Source organism: Channa argus, chromosome 12 (assembly GCF_033026475.1).
Source record: "Channa argus isolate prfri chromosome 12, Channa argus male v1.0, whole genome shotgun sequence".
Lineage (NCBI taxonomy): Eukaryota > Metazoa > Chordata > Actinopteri > Anabantiformes > Channidae > Channa > Channa argus.
In genome coordinates this window covers 23,682,412-23,703,096 of record NC_090208.1, presented here as the reverse complement: position 1 = coordinate 23,703,096, position 20,685 = coordinate 23,682,412, and the positions used below count along the sequence as shown (strand labels likewise).

At 38.3% G+C, this 20,685-nt stretch overlaps 1 protein-coding gene across 14 annotated transcripts in view; it reads right to left on the bottom strand.

Annotated features, from left to right (window-relative positions):
* The window catches only part of nrxn2b (neurexin 2b), a 628,821-nt gene that overhangs the window by 492,860 nt on the left and 115,276 nt on the right, over positions 1–20,685 (bottom strand). For 11 of the 14 annotated variants that reach the window (XM_067524264.1, XM_067524265.1, XM_067524260.1 and 8 more), the window contains exon 3: positions 7,977–7,997. The exons of the other annotated variants lie outside the window; for them this stretch is intronic. In XM_067524264.1, coding sequence (XP_067380365.1) covers positions 7,977–7,997 — 21 coding nt within the window. The remainder of the gene's footprint in view (positions 1–7,976; positions 7,998–20,685) is intronic. 14 annotated transcript variants of the gene reach the window in all.

Sequence of the window (20,685 nt, the reverse complement as noted above, 5' to 3'; positions counted from 1 at the left end):
CTTAAGATGCTACTGATGTTGCAGTGTTCTGGTAGGTTAATCGTGAATTTTCTACATCATTATGATCATCTCATAATTGTGTCAAACATTAAGAGCACCCAAAAGGACAAGGTCAATGCTTTAAGGAGTTTGAGACATTACATATCTGCAAAAAACTATTATAAATAAACCTTCCATTCAATTGTCTTCTTAACTTTTTTCCGTCTACTCTATTAAGCCTTCAATAACCCTGTGAATCTTCCTTTCACAACTTGACAAGTCTTCTGGCCACAAGTGTAGGTAACAAAAGAGGGGAAGATGATGGAGATGATTAAGAGAAGAAAGAAAAAATTGTGAGAACCTTTAGAAGCGAGTAAGACATTTAAGAGCATAGATATGTGGCCAGAAGAAGAAAAATGACAGAAGGCTGATGAGAGAGGGTTTAAGAGAATAAGAAGAGAGAAGAAAACACTGAGTGAGATTTAGATGGATCCGGCAGTGAGATGGACTACTATGGGCCTAATCAGACAGGATGCCATTTCAGTTTAGATTTCTATGCTGAAAGGTCCTACTCAGACAGAAAGCTTTTTAGCTGATGTGTCTTTTTTTTTTTAAACGTTACTAGGCAACAATGAATTACTGTCCTCAGCAGAATCGCTAAAGATGCTAGAAACATCTCTAGACATTTATATAATCATTTCCGTAAAGATCTGTAACATGGACAGGTGGAGGTTACCTGCTCTGGCTCTGGTCTGGTGGCAGGCTGCTCTCAACTACACTGAACACAGAACCCGAGATCCATATAAGTACATGATACAGAAAGAGAGGAGCTCATCCAGAGATTTTCCTAGATCAGGGGTGCCCAATGAGTCCATCGCGATCGACCGGTCGATCGCAAAGGTAGTGCGGGTGTATCGCATGGAATTAACACAGTAGACGTCAGCCCATCATCCGTCCTCACTTTGAAATTTGTCACTTGATTGACGTACAGGGCAGTCAGTCTGACATCTGGCCTTTTGTAGAAAGCTAGCGAGATAGCCTCCAATTTATTTCTTTTAAACTTAAGAAAGGGTATAAAAATGAGTGGGGGAGCGGGACACTTCCACACGGAGTGGGAGGTGGACTTTGTTTCACTATGTCATTTTCGAAGTGCGTTTGCCTCATATGCCAGTCTGTCATCGCTACACCGAAGAAGGGAAATGTGGACCGGCATTTTCGGACTGTTCATAAAAACTACGACACCGACTTCCCTCCGAAAAGCGAACTGAGAAGAAGAAGGGTGAAGGAACTAAAATCTCAGCTTGAGGCTGGCTATCAGCCGCTACTGTCCGGACTATGCATCCCTGGCTAATTCTATTCAGTGCAAGTAGATCATTTTGACTTGGTCATTTTATAAGTAGCTCACAAGCCAAAAACATGTGGGCACCCCTGACCTAGATGATAGTCGCTTCAGGGCTTATTTTAGGAGCATCCAGGACAGTTTGGTAATCTGCTGTCTCTCAATACATCCTGTTTGGACAACGGGGGGAAAAAAGCTTTTTAAAATAAATGAACTTTAAAAAAAGGGCAAAACCAGGCACTTTTCAGCTCCGAGTTGAAGTCATCCCATATAACAGAGAAATGCAAGGCAAAAGCGGCGCACAAAATGCGTCTTTCTCATTTAAAACAATTCCGAAAAAGCCAAACCACACTAATGAAATGCGCTCTGTCTGATTAGGCCCCGGACTTTGTATCCCCGACTGAGCATTTTTACAAAATGAAGAGAATCCGGATAACAAAGGCTATAAAATATTTTTTGTAAAGACAACTAAATGAAATGTAGCTGTTGAGAAGTTTGAAAGCATTGTACTAGTCTAAAAATGCAAAAACAAACAAAGGACAAATCTCCAGCAGAGCAGAAAAATCTGGCAGATGTAATGCCCTCCTTCAAAAACATACAAACATTAAACACCACCGAAGCTCCAGGACATGTATTGTTCGATCCATTTCTTTCTCCATCATAGCAAATAACACAGCCTAAGGGCACACGTGTTGACACTAAAGCATCCAGAGTTGCTCACAAGTGTTCGCCCACTCCATCCCTTTAGACTCTGTTATCAAGAAAGTAGAAAAATCCACTGTAAAGACAGAAAAGAGTGTGGGGTGAAATTAGTGTCTTATGAGAACAGAGATGGCTGGACTTTTCCTCCAGGATCTGAGGAGGCTTAATCTCTCTGCAACATCTGGCAGAAGCTGGGCAAACAGAGGAAACAAGACTCTTGAGCACTTTCAGAGTTGAAGAATCAAGCCATCCACCCTTCCAGTGAAGTTTCTTCGAGTATGTGTGCGCCTTTGGTTTTTTTTGCAGACTATTCTTATAGAGTGTTTGTGAGTAAAGAGTTCGCCAGAAATCTTCTACAATCGATTGCTTTGTTTGAACACTGCAAATCTCCTGTGCCATTAATGAAAAATGCACAGTTAAGTTTTATTGATCCGAAAGAATGGGACAAATTCCAGTATGCAAAGCCAACATATAGGAAAATGCTTTAGTATTCAGAATTTCTATTGCGTGTACCATTTCTTTGCAACATCAAAACAATTTGTCACCCAGGTGGTTGGCATTTTAGCCAGTGGTATTCAAAAAAACAGCAGCAGTTGGAATTTGAATAAGGATAATGTACAAGCACCATTTGTTCCACAAACAAACAAAATCTAGGTTAATACTGCACTGACATCAGAACATTTAATATTTGCTTTAGACTCTGTTTTCCCCTTCTGTTGCCTTGACGCACACACATTCAGGAAACGTTCAAGTTTTTTGTCTGTTGTATTTCTCCAGAGCAAATAAGAACAAAATCCATAATCTGGTTTAGATGATCCAAAGCAATTTCCTATAACTAAAGGCCCCACTCAATTCTGTAATCCTGTAGCTCGAACCAACATCAAACAATTTTTTTCACTGGGGAGAAGAAAAAAGAGATGTTACTGCTTTGCCCCAAGGGTGAGATTAAGTTGGAGATATGTGTGGCTCAGACAGAAAAGATCATTAGCCTTGATCAGATTGATTAAGATCACCATGGGAAGCTAAGAACATCCCTCACCCCAGCAAATCGCTAGGTCACAAAATGTATCTTCCAGTCTCAGAGGCCAGCCTCACTAACCAGGATTGGATTGGACATGTTATTGTCTGTTATTCAGCCATGTTCATGGTCATTGGATAATAAAAAATAAAATATCCAACACCTGAACAAATAGCGGCCATTTTCATTGCTTCCACACATCTGTGTCTTTCTCTTTCACTTTTTCTAACTATGTTCTAAACACAATGACATAATTATATAAGGTAAAACCCAAAAAATCTATATGACTCCAGTTTTTTTTCTGTCAACCACTTAACACATCAGCACAGTCTAATAAGGTGTGTGATGCCTCGCACAAGTATACCCAGTTTGCATTCTTCATAAATCCAGGTGGTTAAAATGGCCGCCTGTACACCTCTTACACCTCTTTATCATCGACTAACCTATAACCCCCACCGCTTTTCACCTCTAGTGTCATTTCCGCCAGACCAGGAAAATGAGATAAAACTTACATATGCTTGCATAATAACTCTACATCACACATGGAATCCTCCGTGGAAATTGCATGCTTGGCTATAAGTACACAGATCGCAGAGTGTGGCTGTTCTACCAGTATAAACAGGTCGCTGTTGTGAAAGATCATAAATCCAAGCCCTTCCGTGTTAGAGCGAGGACCACTGACCACCTTATACAGTCAACAGCCTCCCTGCGGTTTTCAGTTCGTCTCTGCCTCATCAATCTCCACCAACCTTTGAACACATGGTAACTATCACTAATTAGACCAAATACGGTCACAGGGAAACATTAAAATAGAGGAGAAAGGAGTGCAGTAGTTCTCTGAGGGTTTGGTATTGGAGACAATGAGCCTTTAAATATATCCATCGAGCTGTCTTGGTTACAGGCACACTGGGAACAAGGAACACATCTTCTTGTTTTTAATTAAGTTACACGACTTCAGAGAGCATAAATTAATTGAGGTATCAGCATTTGTAACTTGTTTTTAGTAAATGTCTTCATAAATGAATACTCTCACCCTGGAGTATTTTTTTTTGTGTGTGTGTGTGTGTGTGTGTGTGTAAAACTAAACTCTAAACATGTTTTAAATCCTTTAAATGCCCAGCGGATCCTTCATATGAAAATGATGATGTTGCTGGAGAAAACACCTAGACCTCTGCACAAGGAGAGGTGTTCCCCTCAAATTGCTGAGAGTCCACATAATTAATAGGAAGCTTAACCTACAACACATGCCCTTGCCCAGCGCAAAGAAATACCTGCAGTACATACTATAAATGTAAGAAGAGTGCAGGTGCTGAGCTTAAAGGGCAGGTCGCAGTGACATTGCCTTGACTTTTGTAAATATAAACGGCACTTCCACAATATTTACTACTTCGGTACAGTACTATTATTCTGAAATGTGATGTATGTTCATGCATCAGAAAGTCTATTTTAAAACGTATTCTGGACCCAATGTCCCTTGGGGGGCTGTCTAGCCTCCCTTGAGTTGGTCATAGACTAAAAATCACCCTTGCTCTCCTCCACTTTTCTCTCACACACAAAGCTTTCTTGCCCCTCACCTCACTCTACATCAGTCTGGAGGGCCTACTTTGTCAAACATTGTTGCCAGGATTTGTACACTGTCACCGTTTACTGTTGTTTCCAACCTTTCTTCTGACATTTCCCATCAATGGCTTCAACAGTACTGATGTGGGACTTGGCTCCAAGGGCTCTCACATACAGACTTGTAAACACACAAGTACGCACATACACACACGTACACTCGTTCAAAGAGGCATGCATGTCTTATGCAGGAACAACCGGCAAATATCAGCATTGTCTTGGTTTACTAGGTTAGCTGATAACAAAGGAATTGCATACAGATGTAGCCATTGAAAGCGTCGTGGTTTTTGTATACGGGATGTCGGGTATGCGGTATGTTGGCGTTGTGTCAGGAATGGAGTCTGCTTATATTAGAAAAAGGCTCATTAAATCCAACCTGCAGTTCATCTTTTCAGCCGCCAGGTGTTGCAAAGTGTCGTCCTCGTCCCCAGTCCACAGCACTGAATCCTACTCTCTGTGGATGCATTAACGATTTCATGGGGAAAACTAGTTTAAAACCTGATCTAGCACACAGCTGCTGTCATAACCCTGCGTTTATATCGGCTTTGTCAAATGATGTGATGGACATAAGATTTCCTATAGACTGTGTCTATGTCTCTTTAACGTGGGTCGTGATGAGATTACATTACTGTTTCATACATGTTTAGTCCCCCCGTCTCCTAAACGTTGATAAGCAACTAAACTACAAACTCATTTTAAAGGGAATATTCAATATTTGGATTATAGCCCAATGCAATATGCCTTTAATGAATGAACCATACACATTTACCTAGATGTGAACACTTGTCCATCACTGTATCGGAGTGGAGAGCTAGTAAAGCGCGGTACTTTAATGGCAGATTTGTGAGTTTAATTCCAACGTTGTTCCATGAAAGAACAAAAACCAGCAATCAATAAGCTTTAAAGTCTTTTCATTATTTAGAAAAAAATGTTCTTCACTCTTCCTCTAGTTGCAAGCACAGTACATGTAGTTCACATGTAGTTCAGGGTTGTTTAGAACAGTTTATTTTAAACTAACTAACTAACTAACTAATGAAAGCTGTTTTACAGAATAATCTGTGGTTAATAAACTACCAGCATGATCCGCTGCCTGTGTTAACGATCATGTGTTACTGTAGTAACTAACCAGACACAGGAGAGGTGCAGGAGTCCCAACCTGTCTATGTCCACAGCCTTTTCCAGGTGAGATGGATGTGAAGGCGAATTTAATGACTTAAAAATCCTGTCCTGTCTCAGTCAGACATATTTATTAATAATGGGCTCATTAATGAAGTTCCCGCTGTTCTGTGTGGATAATGAGCTCTGAAGCAGTTTGTCTGTGTTTCTGCTTTGTTTCATGGCAAATTCCCCCAAACTAACTTCACGACAAAGTGGCTGGGCAGGGGGAAGGTGGGTAACCATGGAGATGGTCTCACACCTGAGGTGTAAATAACAACTTTATTTAAATATGAATAAAAAAACCAAAAACTTCTGCAGACAGAAGGCTGGTTCTATTGTTCTACTTTTTCAGCACGAAAAAGTTGTTGTTCTACATTTTCAGCACGATAACATTTTCCGCACTACTCTGACTATACAACAGAGAGAGCTACTGAGAAAATAAAAATACATTTAAAATTTGGAGAAGAAGCAGATTTTCTGACTTTCTGCTTGTGAGACACATTAAGCATGGTGTTGACTACAATCAGCTGAGAGTAGAAACCTCCCCCACCTCATATGTGTATGTTACAGCAGTTCCTGTTTGCAGCTGAGGAGACAATCAGTCTGTTCTCTGTATGTACACAGCAAAATCACCGAGGTTAAATTAAGGGTTGCCAAATATAAATGTTACACTCTCAGAGTTATTGTAACACTGCTGGTTTTGTTGTGGACCTGTGTACTGGGTTTGATTTGATGAGTCAAAGACTGTAACTGCTGTTTTTCAGGGAAACGTTAACATTAAGGTTGAATGTGTGCTGTCATTAACATCTAAAAAATAGTTTCTACTGGGGGAAGTTTGTCTCTGAAAACAGGAACCTCGACACACAGCGGTTGAACCTCCTCTGTCCTTTAAGGCCAAGGAAAAACACAGATACAAATACAGAAACTACTGTAACTGTGATTCCTTGAAATTTGCATTATCAATTTATTTCGCCTTTGTCTTTTGTTGTTTTTTTCCATGGGTCGGACCATATTTCGTCACTCCACCCAGTCTAATTGAGTCTTGAGTCTTTAGTCTCCCATATAAACACTGTAAGAAGGAATCATGTCTGAAGATTAATTATCTGTGGCATCGCTTGATAAAGTCAGATTGACTACAACATATTTAGGTTTTTTTGAAACTTTATTTTTGGGTCATCATACGGCACCACGTGGGACAAGAGAGGAGCAATTGCCGTAACGGTGAAACTCACGTCAGCGACCAACACTTTCAGTGGCTACATTTGTAAGCGTCAGTATTATCGGTATGCCGCAAGATATATAAATATTGGGAAATAACCATAATAAGATATAACGTTTTTGCCTTTAAGCAAAAGGTTTAAAGGTGATTTAGTGATTTTTCCTGATGGTTAAGGTCGTGCGACAGTAATCCATCACCTCAAACTCAACAAAGAGGAAATGCAACTCCAAAAAGATGCAAACACACCCACACATCCACACCCAGGCACCTTTCCACATAGACTCAGAAAAGAATGTTTCTGTAAGTGTCTAATTTGAGTGAGAAACAGTTTCAGTCAACCAGAGGCTGAAGCTCCTTTTGATTACTCCAAAGTGGCCTGCAGACGGACAAGCTAATGCTAATCCATCCATAAAGTATACTACATACAGCACTGGCTTAGTGCCTGGCCCAGGGGGGTTATGAGGCCCCTCAGGGGACTCAACTGGCAGCCTTCATTCACCTTTGTAGAGATAGGACAGGGAGGAAAAGGAAGAAGACACCGTTTCACAATCACCATATTCTGTCTTGCTACATTTAACAAAACATTGATAGATGAAGAAGTTTGTCACGATTGCCAAGCTGCCTTGACATTAATCCATGTGTTCTGCATTTTACATTTTTGAGTAATACAGTTAGATGACCCACAATCAAAACAAAATCAAATAAAAGAAGACAGGATAAAAGAGATGAAACAGATAATTTTGTTTGTGACATCTGTCATTCTTATCTTGCTCAGAAACCGCAATTTAGAGCCCCTTGGAAGTCACTTATAACCGCAGTCCAAACTGACAATGCCCCTCCCCAGAGGGGAGGGCAGACACCATTAATAAGCAGCTGGCATCACCATCCACGACAGCATTTAGGGAAGCCATCAGAGGTTCTGAGGAGTAAAGCATCAGTCTTACCTTCGACAGGATACTCTTCAGCTTCAGGGGAAGGGTTCGAAGGGAATGCGTGTAAAAACAAGAGAAAACACATAGAGAGAAGACTCGTTAGATGGTTGTTTTTCTTCATGTTAATTTCCTTCTGCTTTTTCTTCAAGCTAAATTTATACAAGCTATAACCTAAAGAACGACCAAGTCTTGGCATCTTGGAGACTTGGAGACAGCAGAACAAACCAAGCCTGCACCGCTGAACAAGTAATAAGTGATCTTAATCTGAATTTCTTAAAACAAAGTAAATGGCTCAATAATTATACAAACACACATGTGACTATTTTAAAGAAGACTAATAGGACTCCAGAGGACCCTCCCCCAGCACACTGTAATCACACTCCCTCTCATGGGGAGAAGAAGGTTTCAGTCAAAGTGGATTTCCAACTGAGAGACAGTGACTCTCACACACTTCTCTCTAGCTAATGATACAGTGAGGGGGAGTCAGAGAGATCAGGCTCTAGCAGGAGGCATTAGTGGAAAAAAATACTGTACAGCAGCACAGGCCAATTTGTAAAGCTAGAAAATAAAACTGCAGCTGTCCGCCATGGCAGAAACCCCACGTTGGAAGACAAGGCGGAGGTGGCATGGCATACCTGTGGAGAGCGTGGCATTTTGATCTGCTGTTGAGGCTGCGGGGCCTTGGTCTTTGGAATGCTTTTGTATTAAGTTGTAACACGGTCAGTAATATTTAAGCGATACTGAACTCTGTCAAAGCATTTGTCTGTTACAACATTTCAGTCAGAGCAGCAAAGCTGCAGTAGAACAATGCTCTATCGTGAACTTTGTGCCAAAATGTGCAAAACTGAAGTCAAGCTAACTTAAAGTACCTTTCAATTGCAAATGGAAAACCTGCTTTTATATACGGATCAAGTGTTGGGACGTAGTTATTGTTGCTTTTGGCATTAATGTCTGCTGATGGCAAAAGCATTTTAAAATGTAAAACGCACAACTGGGAGCCAAATATGGTTGAAGGCACAAAAAGCAGATACCTCTCAAGGGAATTGCTTGAATGAAACGTCCTGTATTGATCCCTTTTGTTTCACATCTTTTGTTTCTTTATGAATTCTGTTCTATTATTGATCTCTATGGCATTGAGCTTAAACAATTACAATTCAGGTAAATTAACAAAAAAAAAAAAACATTTGCTTCCCTGACATCTAAGCAACACACTAGGGATAAGGGTGGTCTCACTATGCACTATTACTGACTAAACTGACCGGAACCTACTTCAATTAGTCAATGAGAATGGGAGTTTGTGGTGCATTTAATATCAGACAGGATACCAGTGGGCTGTATGAATAAATGACAGAGTGTTTGCCAAGCTGAGGCCATGTTTGTCTGGCATAAAGTAAAGACTGTTTACCTAATCACTGGCCCTGACTGCCTTTACTCTCATCCCATCTTTGATTGTAGTCCATCATCCTTTCTTTCATTGTTCTCTTATATATCTTTCTCTCACTCTCTCTCTCTGAAGCCAGAAGCAAATGATCCTTGATGCACAGTGGAGGCTGTTTATATTATCACTGGCCATGACTCTGCCTTTCCCCTTTAGTCTTCTCTCGACAAAGTCCCTCATCTCGTCTTTCACTGTGGTCCCTCTGTGCCTCACTCCAAATTCTGCTTTATATAGTCTAAGTTGCAGTGGCTCAAAGAAAAATGGCTTCTGCTGACATGGCATGACATGACATGAGATGTTTGGAGAGGTATAAAGGAAATGAATGACCTAACCCAAAAGTTAATTTAAAATTGTGTGAATATGAACTTCTTCCAATAAATTGTTCTGTTTAGGAAGAGTAACCCCCACATGTGGACAATGTTGTAATAGGAGGATTAGAACTGCCATTAACTCTAAACGACAAACCGTTTAAAAAAAAAAATACTTCAAAAATTGAAACATTAATTCCAATACAGGTGGGTGAAAAAAACAAAAATCGATCCACATAAAAATCAGTCAGTTCAACTATTATTCATGTTTCATTTGCAGCCCAGTGGGCAAAGGTTTTAACACATTGAGTGCATAACACAATACAGTAGGAGGCATTATGTCTTTGTTTTAGTTATTAAATTAAATTGCTTTTGAATCGAGATTTAGAATTTAATCAAATCATAACTTTGCCAAAGATTCACGCCAAAGACGCTATGATTAAGGAGTAAGTAAAAGGCAAAACATATCTCAACAAGTAATCCACAGTGTTTCAATAAATAACACCCAAGCTCAAAGTTTTACAGCATATTTTTTCACCTGGAGAGTATCAAGGTTGGTTTGAAACCTGTAATTAGTTTGCTCAGATCTAAATCTGTGAGTTTGTGAGCTCGGTCCGTTTTCCCTTTGGTTTGGTTTCTTTCACACATGGAGAAATCCATGCAAATCAAAATCCATCATGAGAAGTCCAATAAGAATTCTCTTGTCGGCTCATTGGTTAAACAAATCTTTGGCAATGACACAAAAGTAAACACGTGAAATAGATTCTGGTCTGTACAAGTAAATTTTTTTCATTCCCACAATGATTATCTGGGCATTCATAAAGTTGTCATTTAGCTTTTTAGCTCAAACATGCTGTTTTGCACAGACCGAGATCGGTTCACGCTCTCATCATGACAATCAAAGTCTTCGACATCAATTAAAGGTTCTTGGAGCTAATGTTTTGGTTCACACCTTTGTGCGAGAGCTCTGTTCAGACCTGCACAAACCAAACCCACAGAGGGGAAAACAGAAGAAATATGATTTCAGTCAGACACCAGGTGGTATTCTTCTTAACTCAGCTTGTCCCTTACATCAATCTATCCATTATCTGTAAAAGCTTATCATATTTAAGGTCGGTGGTGTAGCTGACCCTATCCCAGCTAGGGGTGGGATAGGGTGAGAGGTAGGGTACATCCTGGACAGGTCTAGCTGTGAGGCGGCAGAGCTAACCACTCCACCACTGTGCTGCCTAGTCCTTTACATGCCCCTGAAAATGTCCAATATTCTTTACAACCCAGTATCTTTATACCAGGGAAGGTTTCCGATAAGGTGTATACCAAATACCCCCTAGTTCCAAGGACCACTGGGATCCATATTTGATATGTACTGTGTTGACTTTAAGCTATTTAGACCAATTGCACTTCAGACCTTACTTGAAGAAAATAAATTGCAATAGCAAGCAACAGTATTTGGAAAAGTCACTTCCACATGTACAGCTTTCCAGTGGCTTTGTCCAAGATATGCTAATCACTAGCGCGTAAACTGTAAGAGTAGTCATACTTGCAAAGGAAAGGTAGCACTACTACGGTTATGTTTTCAAAATATCGACAGACAGTCAAAACACAATCTCCTAACTCTAACTAACTAAAAGAAAGGCTGGGGGAAATCCAGTTAGCACAGCATGATGTCAACTTCATATTGTCTGTACACGGTATGATATACCTCGGTGCAAATTTGTGAAATGTTGCATTTGTGCCTTTACAAGTCATTTTAAATCTATTTTGATTGATATAGTTCAAAGACGCCATATCAGATGTTGCTGATTCGTTTTTGAAAAATATATATATTAAAAAAATTGCCCGGGTGTGAGCTGTGCCACGTCTCGTTGCAGTGGCTCCCCTTTTGTTGGATTTTCTCTTAATACTATTCTTTATTTTCATATTTCTTAGTTTAGTTAAGTACCCAGTTTGTTGTGTCGAGCTTACGCTCTCTAACCATGAGGATGGGGATGTTTTAATCTTGGTTTTTATCATCGGTTAACTTTATCTGCTTCAACAGCTGTATGGAGCTGGAGCCAGCTCATTTTTTATTTTACATTCGGGAACAGCTGGTTAGGCTGCAACAGACCGGCACCGTGAATTTAAGCTTTGTTCAGACTGTAAACATCCCGTGCAAAATAGGAAAGCAGGCGAGTGAGGGTGACAACAATTCAAGTGGCACATGCATCAGCCCTGACGCCTTCAGCACAGTGCAGAAGGGGGGCTGGTCGTGTATATCACAGACACAAACTGGTCATGTTACTGTGAAAGAAAGTTTAGACAGATCATTTAGATAACACAATTTAAACATTCCATTCAGCTTTTAATTATACTTTACAGAGCTTCCAAAAATTTCTGGAGAAGGGTTTACAACTTTCATGGAAGCAGTAAAGAAGCTGGATTTCTTAACCAATTAATCCCTGAGGGTTTTGGAGGCAAATGAGAGACTTTCAAACCTAATCCTTACCAAGCTAACTAAAGGATTTATCACCCCTATTCTTTACATATGAAGTAAGATCCACAATTAACTCTCAGATGGATACAAGGAGAGTATGACCGGGCATTAAGTCATACTGCAAGGAACACTACTTGTCAATATGGCATAAGAATAAATAATATGGCATAAAAATAAATTATGGTCATTTATATAATGTCCATAAGTTAAACATATAGTATGTGATTTAAATTTGAACAAAAATCTGTTAGGGAACCAATCATATGTTCTTAAAGTCGTTCAGTCAGTTTGTTTATATTAAATTTTGTTTATGCAGGGTAGTTTCACTGAGAAGGTAACTTGCATACTTCTACATTGATTATCACATTACAACACTACAACCAGCCTGACCTGCTAATAAATGAGCAACTCCACTGGAGTAGATGGGATTAACAGGCTTACTAAAGGGCAACGCAATGTGGTGGATAAGGGAGAAGCAACCACTCGCACTTGTCCCAACCAGATTCAAGCCTGGTAATTCAAGGGACTGAACTGACAACTTTCTGCTCACAAGCTTCATATGCAGTCTCACAGGGGAGTTCAAGTTCTACATCAGAAGCACAAAAAGTGACTATTTAATGTTCTAATGCTTGCACCCACCTGGAGAAGCAAGCTCCAAAGCATCAGCCGCAAACTGTGAAGCAGGCAGTACAGTGTGCTTGCATTTTAAAAACTTAATGTTTTTGACAGTTTTAATTCTACCTATAAATAAATGAAAACCTTTGGATGGATTAAGTAAAGAATATAAATTGAGATATTCAGTAATTGGACATTTATTACTCTTTTTAGGGCTGTTTGCAAAACAATCTAATCTTAAAGCTAGATGTCCTACTGTTTAAAGTATTACAGAAAGACCTGACCTAACCCCACCAGTATCTGATGTATACAAGATTATCACTGTATGTGCATGTATAAGAATGTCGAAACTAGGATGTCACAATACCAGATATGTAAAAGCTTGCACTTAAATTCCAAAATTCTCTATCCCACAGCAAAAAAATAAACCAATGTAAAAAAAAATAAAAAATTTGACATTAACTTTTTAAATTTCATTCCAGCGACAAGAGTGTTATATTTTCTGTGCCTCTGGTTAACTGTTAGCCTGTCTCACCTGCTGCTCATCACCTTCTTCGTCATGCTAATATACTGAAAAGAGAATTAGTTTAAAGGCGTCTAGCGTAGGTCAAGGACAAAATAATACACTGCTACAACTACAGTTTTGTTACAGACTGATCAGTAATGTCAGTGGTCTTTGTTTTAAGCAGCACCCAGCTCACATACGCTAACATTTACAAGTTAATGTTAACCGATGCACATAAAAATAATGTTTTGTGTGGAGCTCTGCAAAAAACAATGATGGGACATGGAAAGATACAAACATCTAACAGCTCTATAAATTGTCTATACAAATTTTACACCTAAAATTTGTTCACCGTGAATTCTTTGCACAGATCTGGACTATGTGACTTTGAGCACTGTTTACTATACACTGACACTTAGTCCCGATTATCTAAATTAAACGCAGACGCTCTCCATACACAAACTTTAGATTCATATTTTTCCATGAACTTCAGCAGGCCTGCTGGTGCACCTGCCAAAACCAGCTTTTAGAAATATTACCTTTGTTCTTCTAATTGCTTTTAATGTCACAACTACCTTGTTGGGTTATTATGCTGCTTCCTCAGACCTGGAGAAATATTACCCTAATGCCCACAACGCCCACTATAGTTATTTTGGTACCAAAGAAAACAAATTGCGTTGCATTTTGTAGAATTTTGATATCGGGAATTTTGGGCCGAAATTTCAGTTTTTGTGACATCCCCAGTAGAAACTGAAAAGCTTAAAGACCATCAAGGTATATGTATAATAAAGAAAGAAAATGTCTTTATTGATGGGCTATGTATCAATTCTAGTGTACCTTTCATGTCATTTATTAAATACCACTAAAACCTTGATATTTTTGAGGAGTTACTTTATTGCTCTATTGTTGGTGATGTCACACTCTTTGCCAGTGTAAATTTTGTTTAGTTGAAAGAATTATTATTAGATGAAAAAACTGCAAAGATACTTAATTTAAAATGTCTGCAACTTCCTTCAGACTCATCTTTCAAACGATGATTGTACTTGGTCCGAGTCTTGTGAGTCACTGTAGTTGCAGTGGAAAGAAAAAGGAAAAAGTCTATTATTTTGGCCGACAGAATGTCACTCAGGGAGCTGACTTTCAAAAGGCAAAAGGACAAGAAAAACCCCTTTCCATCTAAGGCTATCTGACATGCCTTTAGAGAGGCACAGGGGAAAAGAAATGGCAACATTAGTGAATAACAGAGACAGAGCAAGCTGAGAGAAGTCAAGCCAATTCATAGCAATGTGTGCGCACACTCCTTCACTCATATTTTTCCCTATTGCTATTTATAAGGAAGCTTTGTCCTGAACTGTCCCACACTGCCAGAAACTTTCTCCCTGAATGACAAGTTAATCCGCAAGACATGGCCTTTGCAGATTTCACACCAAATCTTGACAGCAAAACACAAAATTTCCACTCGGCAAATGTGCAAATGTAGTAGAGGCTTTCTAATCCTGATAAAGAAAAAAATAAATAAATAAACCAATTGACTGATTTATCTAGCAGCACCACAACATTTACAGTATTGCCACTGTCAGAACAGAATTGGGGTCAAATGGAAAGGATTAGAGATATGCAATGTTAAATAAATAAAAATATTGTTGATTTCCTTACTAAACAATAGAGCTGTGATGGACAAAAATAATATCCCTAAATATTTTTATATTAATCAATATCAATAATCAATGATAGATTAAATACAATTAAAAGGGACTAAAATACATTTAATTAGTGTGATTTAACTCAAGGTTATGTATTAGACTACTGCTTTGAGCTCCCTCCCAAGTCCTTTAATATCAACATATAGTCTGATCCAATACTTATACTATAGTCTACAGTATTTTACCCAACGTAGCTGATCATTGAATAGATTTTGTAAGTGAATGACTGAAATAACAGCAGCATTTTACATAATTTGACACCTTAATTTTCAGGAGCTACTTGGTCCAAGCATTGAAGGTCTTGCTTAAAAACGTCACATCAAATTTAAGTTGCAATGCATTAAAAGAGTAACTGGGAGAATGCAAATTCTGAAAGGGACATTACTGTATCCTCCACACAATGAAGATGAATCAGGCTATAGAATAATAATAACTACAGAAACTCTCACTTTACTTCAGGTTGTACTGTGGTATTCTGCTATGTACGGACACCAGCTCAAGAAAGCATGTTAACCAACAATTAACACACGGTATGAAAAAATCGGAGATAACTTACTGAAAGAGCCAAAACCAAAATAGCCGACCACAATATCACCACAAGTGCTTTAACATCTCAGCAGAAAATAGCTGAGAATCTAGTCAACAGAGTGGCCCTAACACAAGGTAGATCTACATGATTGTTAGTTAACTTGGGGATATTATGACCAGGTTTTGCTCAGGTACAAACAAATACCTACAGAAGATTAAGTGCTGCCGTGAGTTTGTGAAACCCTGAGCAGTTGCATGTGTGTTATAATGACAGTCGGGGGTTACATTAGATTGGAGCACATCAAAGCTGGTATTCACCAAATGTCAGCACTCCTACACTTTTGTTTTGATCATTGCAGCTCCGGCACTGTCTCACTCCGCCCAAACAAATGTAGATTGTTGCTCTGTTTCTTTGAATATATTAAGTTGCTGTGACCGTCAAATTGCAATACAATAGATTCGATACACAATCCCCAATAGGGGAACTGCTATGCAACTGACCTGCACACACCAGAAGCAGGATAATGAATGAACAATTAAAACATTTATAAAAATAAAAAAATAAAACAGAGCCTTTATTGTTGAATTTATTGTAGGTTAACTAATAAGTTATTAAGTTGTTTGTTATTTATTAGTATTAAGTTAAGAAGTTATTTTAGATCGTTGTTGGTAAGATTGGATTTAAAAATGTCAAAGTAGCATTGTGTTTATTATTATTATTGCCTGAGTCTTTTGTAGATTTTCTATTGCGCCATAATCAATGGAATAATCAATATAATACTAACTAACTTAGATAATAAATACACGTGTGCTCCTTTGTTTTTGCCTGACACATGTCAATTGAAACCCAGTTGCTTATGTCTAACTGAATAAGTGTGCAGCAGTAGACGTAGATGTAAAACATGTATCACATGAAAATTACTCCACCGACAATGTTTTTTGTTTGCTGTGAAATCACAGTACATTAGAAGAACAAGTATCACTTTTTATCTAATGCAGATTTGAATCTCAATTTGACGTCCAACATTACTAAACTTCTATGCTATTACTAAAAAAAAGCTTTGTAGCAGCTTGAAATGTAAACAGAAACTAGTTTAACCTTGCACACTGCTGACTCCTGAAGCAAAAGCAGGTTCAGATGGAGATTCAGAAAAAGGTAATAACTGGAGAAATAACTGGGGGAGCTGTTCTCCCAATGTCATCCCTGAGCTGCAGGTTAAAGTTAGAAGACAGGGTAAAAGCAGCCACTGACATATATCAGGGGCCTTGGACAAGGTACAATAAGGACAAGGTCAAACAGGAATAAACAGAGATAAAAAGAGACAGGAAGAAACTGCAACATAAAATGGAGACTAAAACTGGAGAAGGAATATGCAGTGGGCAACATGATGAAAGTTAGTTATCTTTATGTGTTATTACAGTGTAAAGCTAATATATAAAGCTATTTTATTATATTGCAAGACAAGGTTTTTTTTTAGAAGATGTAATAAATGCTTTGTTTCAGCGGGGGAGACGAAGACAGAAATGATTCCAAACTGTTCAAAGGACACACATGTAGCATGAGAAGGTCACTTGTCTAATAGGATCCAACTGGGGAGAGCAAGAAGTGAGAAACAGTAAAAGACCACAACCTGTTTATGCTCCAATAGACATGGGCATCGAAGGGTGGTTGACTTGTCAGAAACATGATTATAAGCCACCTCTGTTAGGAAAATAAAGCAATAAAATAAAAGGTGTTATGATGTCAGACAAAGCTCAAAATGCTGATAGGCTAAATAAAATGACATTTGCATTGCTATTTTACTTTCAGTGTCCTCATGTGGGCCTCAGGTGATTGACAGAAATACAGCACTAATATCAAACACTCAACTAATATACAATAAATACAGTATTTTGAGAAATTAGAAAAATAAGCAGATGCTTGACAATGTCCTACATATTTGCCTGGCCTGGCCTGGCCTGGCCTGGCCTGGCCTGGCTGTGTTCCTGTCCATTAGAGCCTTTCAGTCTAGCAGACTTAATACAAATTTTTTGTTCAATAAAATCATTTTTCAGCTAATCTCATCTTTTACCGCATTTAACCTTGATTTTAAACTCCATTGAAGTTTGTATTAACACCATCCTTGTCTCACTGCAATTAAATTCTGTAGCAATGACGAGTGCACAGTTAACCAACACATTCATTTGGGAGGACAGGATTTGAGTGTTTTCATTCAAGATTTGCCATGATAGAGGAGTTAACCATTTTCTCAACTGTCAGTGATAATTGAAGGATGAGCTATGTTTTATACTATTGTTATCTTTGAAAGGGATATAATTTATTGTTAAATTCATAGCGATGCAACAAAAAGGAAACTGCACACACTTACACATGATTACTCTACTCTTCAAAGCACTGCACATCTTATTATCCACAAAGCGGTTTAAAAGAGGAAAACCTGTCTTGTTTATTTCCATACTTCTACATCGGTAAGGGACTAGCTGCTTTTTTCCACAACGCCTTTTGACAACATCAGACAATAGTACAGATTGTATATGTTGGTGGAAACAACAAGCAACAGCTGTAAATATTAAGTTCTTCCAGTGAAGAGAAAGGGAGAACTGCACCACGCCATCAAAACAAAACCTTTCCTGTGGCTGCCTGGTGTTCTACTCTTAAGGCTGCTCTCTGTGGGCTATTCCTCCTGCAGTACTATGAGATTATACCTGTATGACTCCTGTCTCAACGTGGCATAATGTAATGTGTAATTTGACAGCTATCTATGGAAATTAGACAAATACATGACCAAAGTGATCTGCAATCTGTTTATAAGGGTGATTTTAGTTTTGACAGACAAGGCAATCTAGAAGTTTTTAGCATTTCAGGAGTTCAAATGTTTCAACACCGCATTCAACTGATAAATTAAAGGTGACATTTTTTTTTTCTCCCCCTTCGTACAGATCTGTCCTCTGCATCTGGAAAAATCTGACATTTCATGAACATTTAAAATGAGTTCTTTTCTCCAACTAATCCATGTTCAAAGCGACCTAAAAAAGATTTGTTTCCATTGGATATAAAATCTCTGATTATGATCATAACCTCATCAAATGACATGAAGAGATCATGTTTCTTTGTTCCCCACTACGAAATCCTCTGTTGGATTATTTGTTGCAATGAAGAAAAACAAAAGGTTAGATGAACAATGTTCATTTAATGACGAACAACAAGAAAATTTGGTTTATTCAGCCTTTAATCTACAGGATGTTATGTTCTTGTTGGTAGATTCTAAAAATACTGTATGATCATTAGTGGCCTCTTTGTGAGTTGTTCACAGACTCCATTTGTCCTAAACAAACAGAGTCCAGTCCTTATTATATTCCCCTTTTTTTGAAAACTATTTAAAAAATATTTGAAAAAATTGAGGTCTTACATTGCACAGATAATGAAAATAAAGTGCATGAACCATATTTTCCAATTTCATGATGCACAAACACAATGGATGTGTGTTAAAGCCATTTGTGGTAACAAATCAAACTCTGAGGCTGCAAGCAACTGTTACCGAGCACAAACCTGAGACAAAGAGAGGCCACTTGCTGTTACAGAAAGGGACAAAAGCGCTGAAATGCAGCCAGCATTTACAAGACTGACAAGTTTTGAAAGTAAAAGTCTAAAAGTCTAAAAGGAAAGTCTGAAAATGACACTGGCACAACATAATCTCTGTAAAGTCACCACCTATTTGAAACTACTTCCTGAGCTATCATCAGTAATTACAGTAGACACTGACTGTATGTATGTATGGCTGCCCCACATAAAAGTAAGCCCCCAAGTGCAAAGCCATATGTAAAACGTTTCTATGCTTTCGGTTTTTAAAAGGTGCACAACTAACAAAGACCCCAAATAATCCCAAATACAAAATAAAATAGGGCTAATATTGACCACTGGGTGAAGTTAGAGAAGAATGAAAATGTTTATGCTAAAAATCAGCCAACATCATCCTGCTTCTTATTTCAGAGACCACTGGGAAGCTAATTGAAGTTTATACTTGTTTAACAAGAGTTTCACTAAACTACTGCATTGCTTAACCTTTATTGGCCATTTAATCGAGTGTAGATATTGTCAACCCCAGTAGCATCTCATCTCTGCTGAGCTGCCTTACTTACTGAGCTGTGCCCTGCCCCAGAGAAGAGAGAGACACAGACAGAGGCACATCCACCTTTATAGCTCCACTAATACAGTTGCAAAAAAAATCGCTGATTTCTATTCAGTTACTCGCACTTACACACCCAAATAATTTTTTTGAACTTGAATGCTCTAATTTTCATTTACATATGCAACAATGATAGGCCAAAGGTTTGCATGCAGTGTCAATGCAAGTAAAATATTAAAAATAAAATTTAAATTAAAATAATAATACAATATTTCCTTTTCGTTGCAGTTGAGGCACTCTTGCAATGCATTTTCACATCCAAGTGACAATGCAAACACAATTTACTATGACTATGAAAGTCAGTACAAAAACAGGGTTTGGCAAATTGGTAAATCAAAGATCTTGTATGAGTTAACTAAACATTTAAGGTGGATTTGTTTATTTGTTTATTTCAGTAGTTCCAATGCAAACAAAAAAGTGTCGGATCTTACAATAGCTTCCAGTTAAAATTTTACTATTCATACTGATCATCAGATAGACTTAATTAATTTTCCTAATTTAGAGCTTGGCTCAGGTTGGATAAATAAGTCTGACCCTAATTCGTTTTCTCTATGGTCACCAATAAATGTAAGCATACAGACTATGTAAATAACTACCGATGCGTAAAATTGTTTACAACAGCAGATTGTTTTTCATAGATTTAGATGCTTAATTCTGCTCTCAAAATGTATGTGGCTGACGCATTAAGGTTTAAAATTTACAAACTTTTTACAGGGGAAGAAAATAGACCAAGGATCACCCACCACAGTCTCACAAAAGTGCAGCAAGTCACATTTTATCTTTTTATCTGTCACTCATCTGTTAATATCATCATTTAGAACATGTAAACGCCAAAAATTTATTTTACTTTAGCTGCAAGAGGGTCAGAGGAATTGTGCAGGATAGTCGGAGGTGGTCTGACAGTTCATCGATGATAGTAGCATATTAGTATCGACACCAAGAACTCACTGGGGAGAGCAAACCT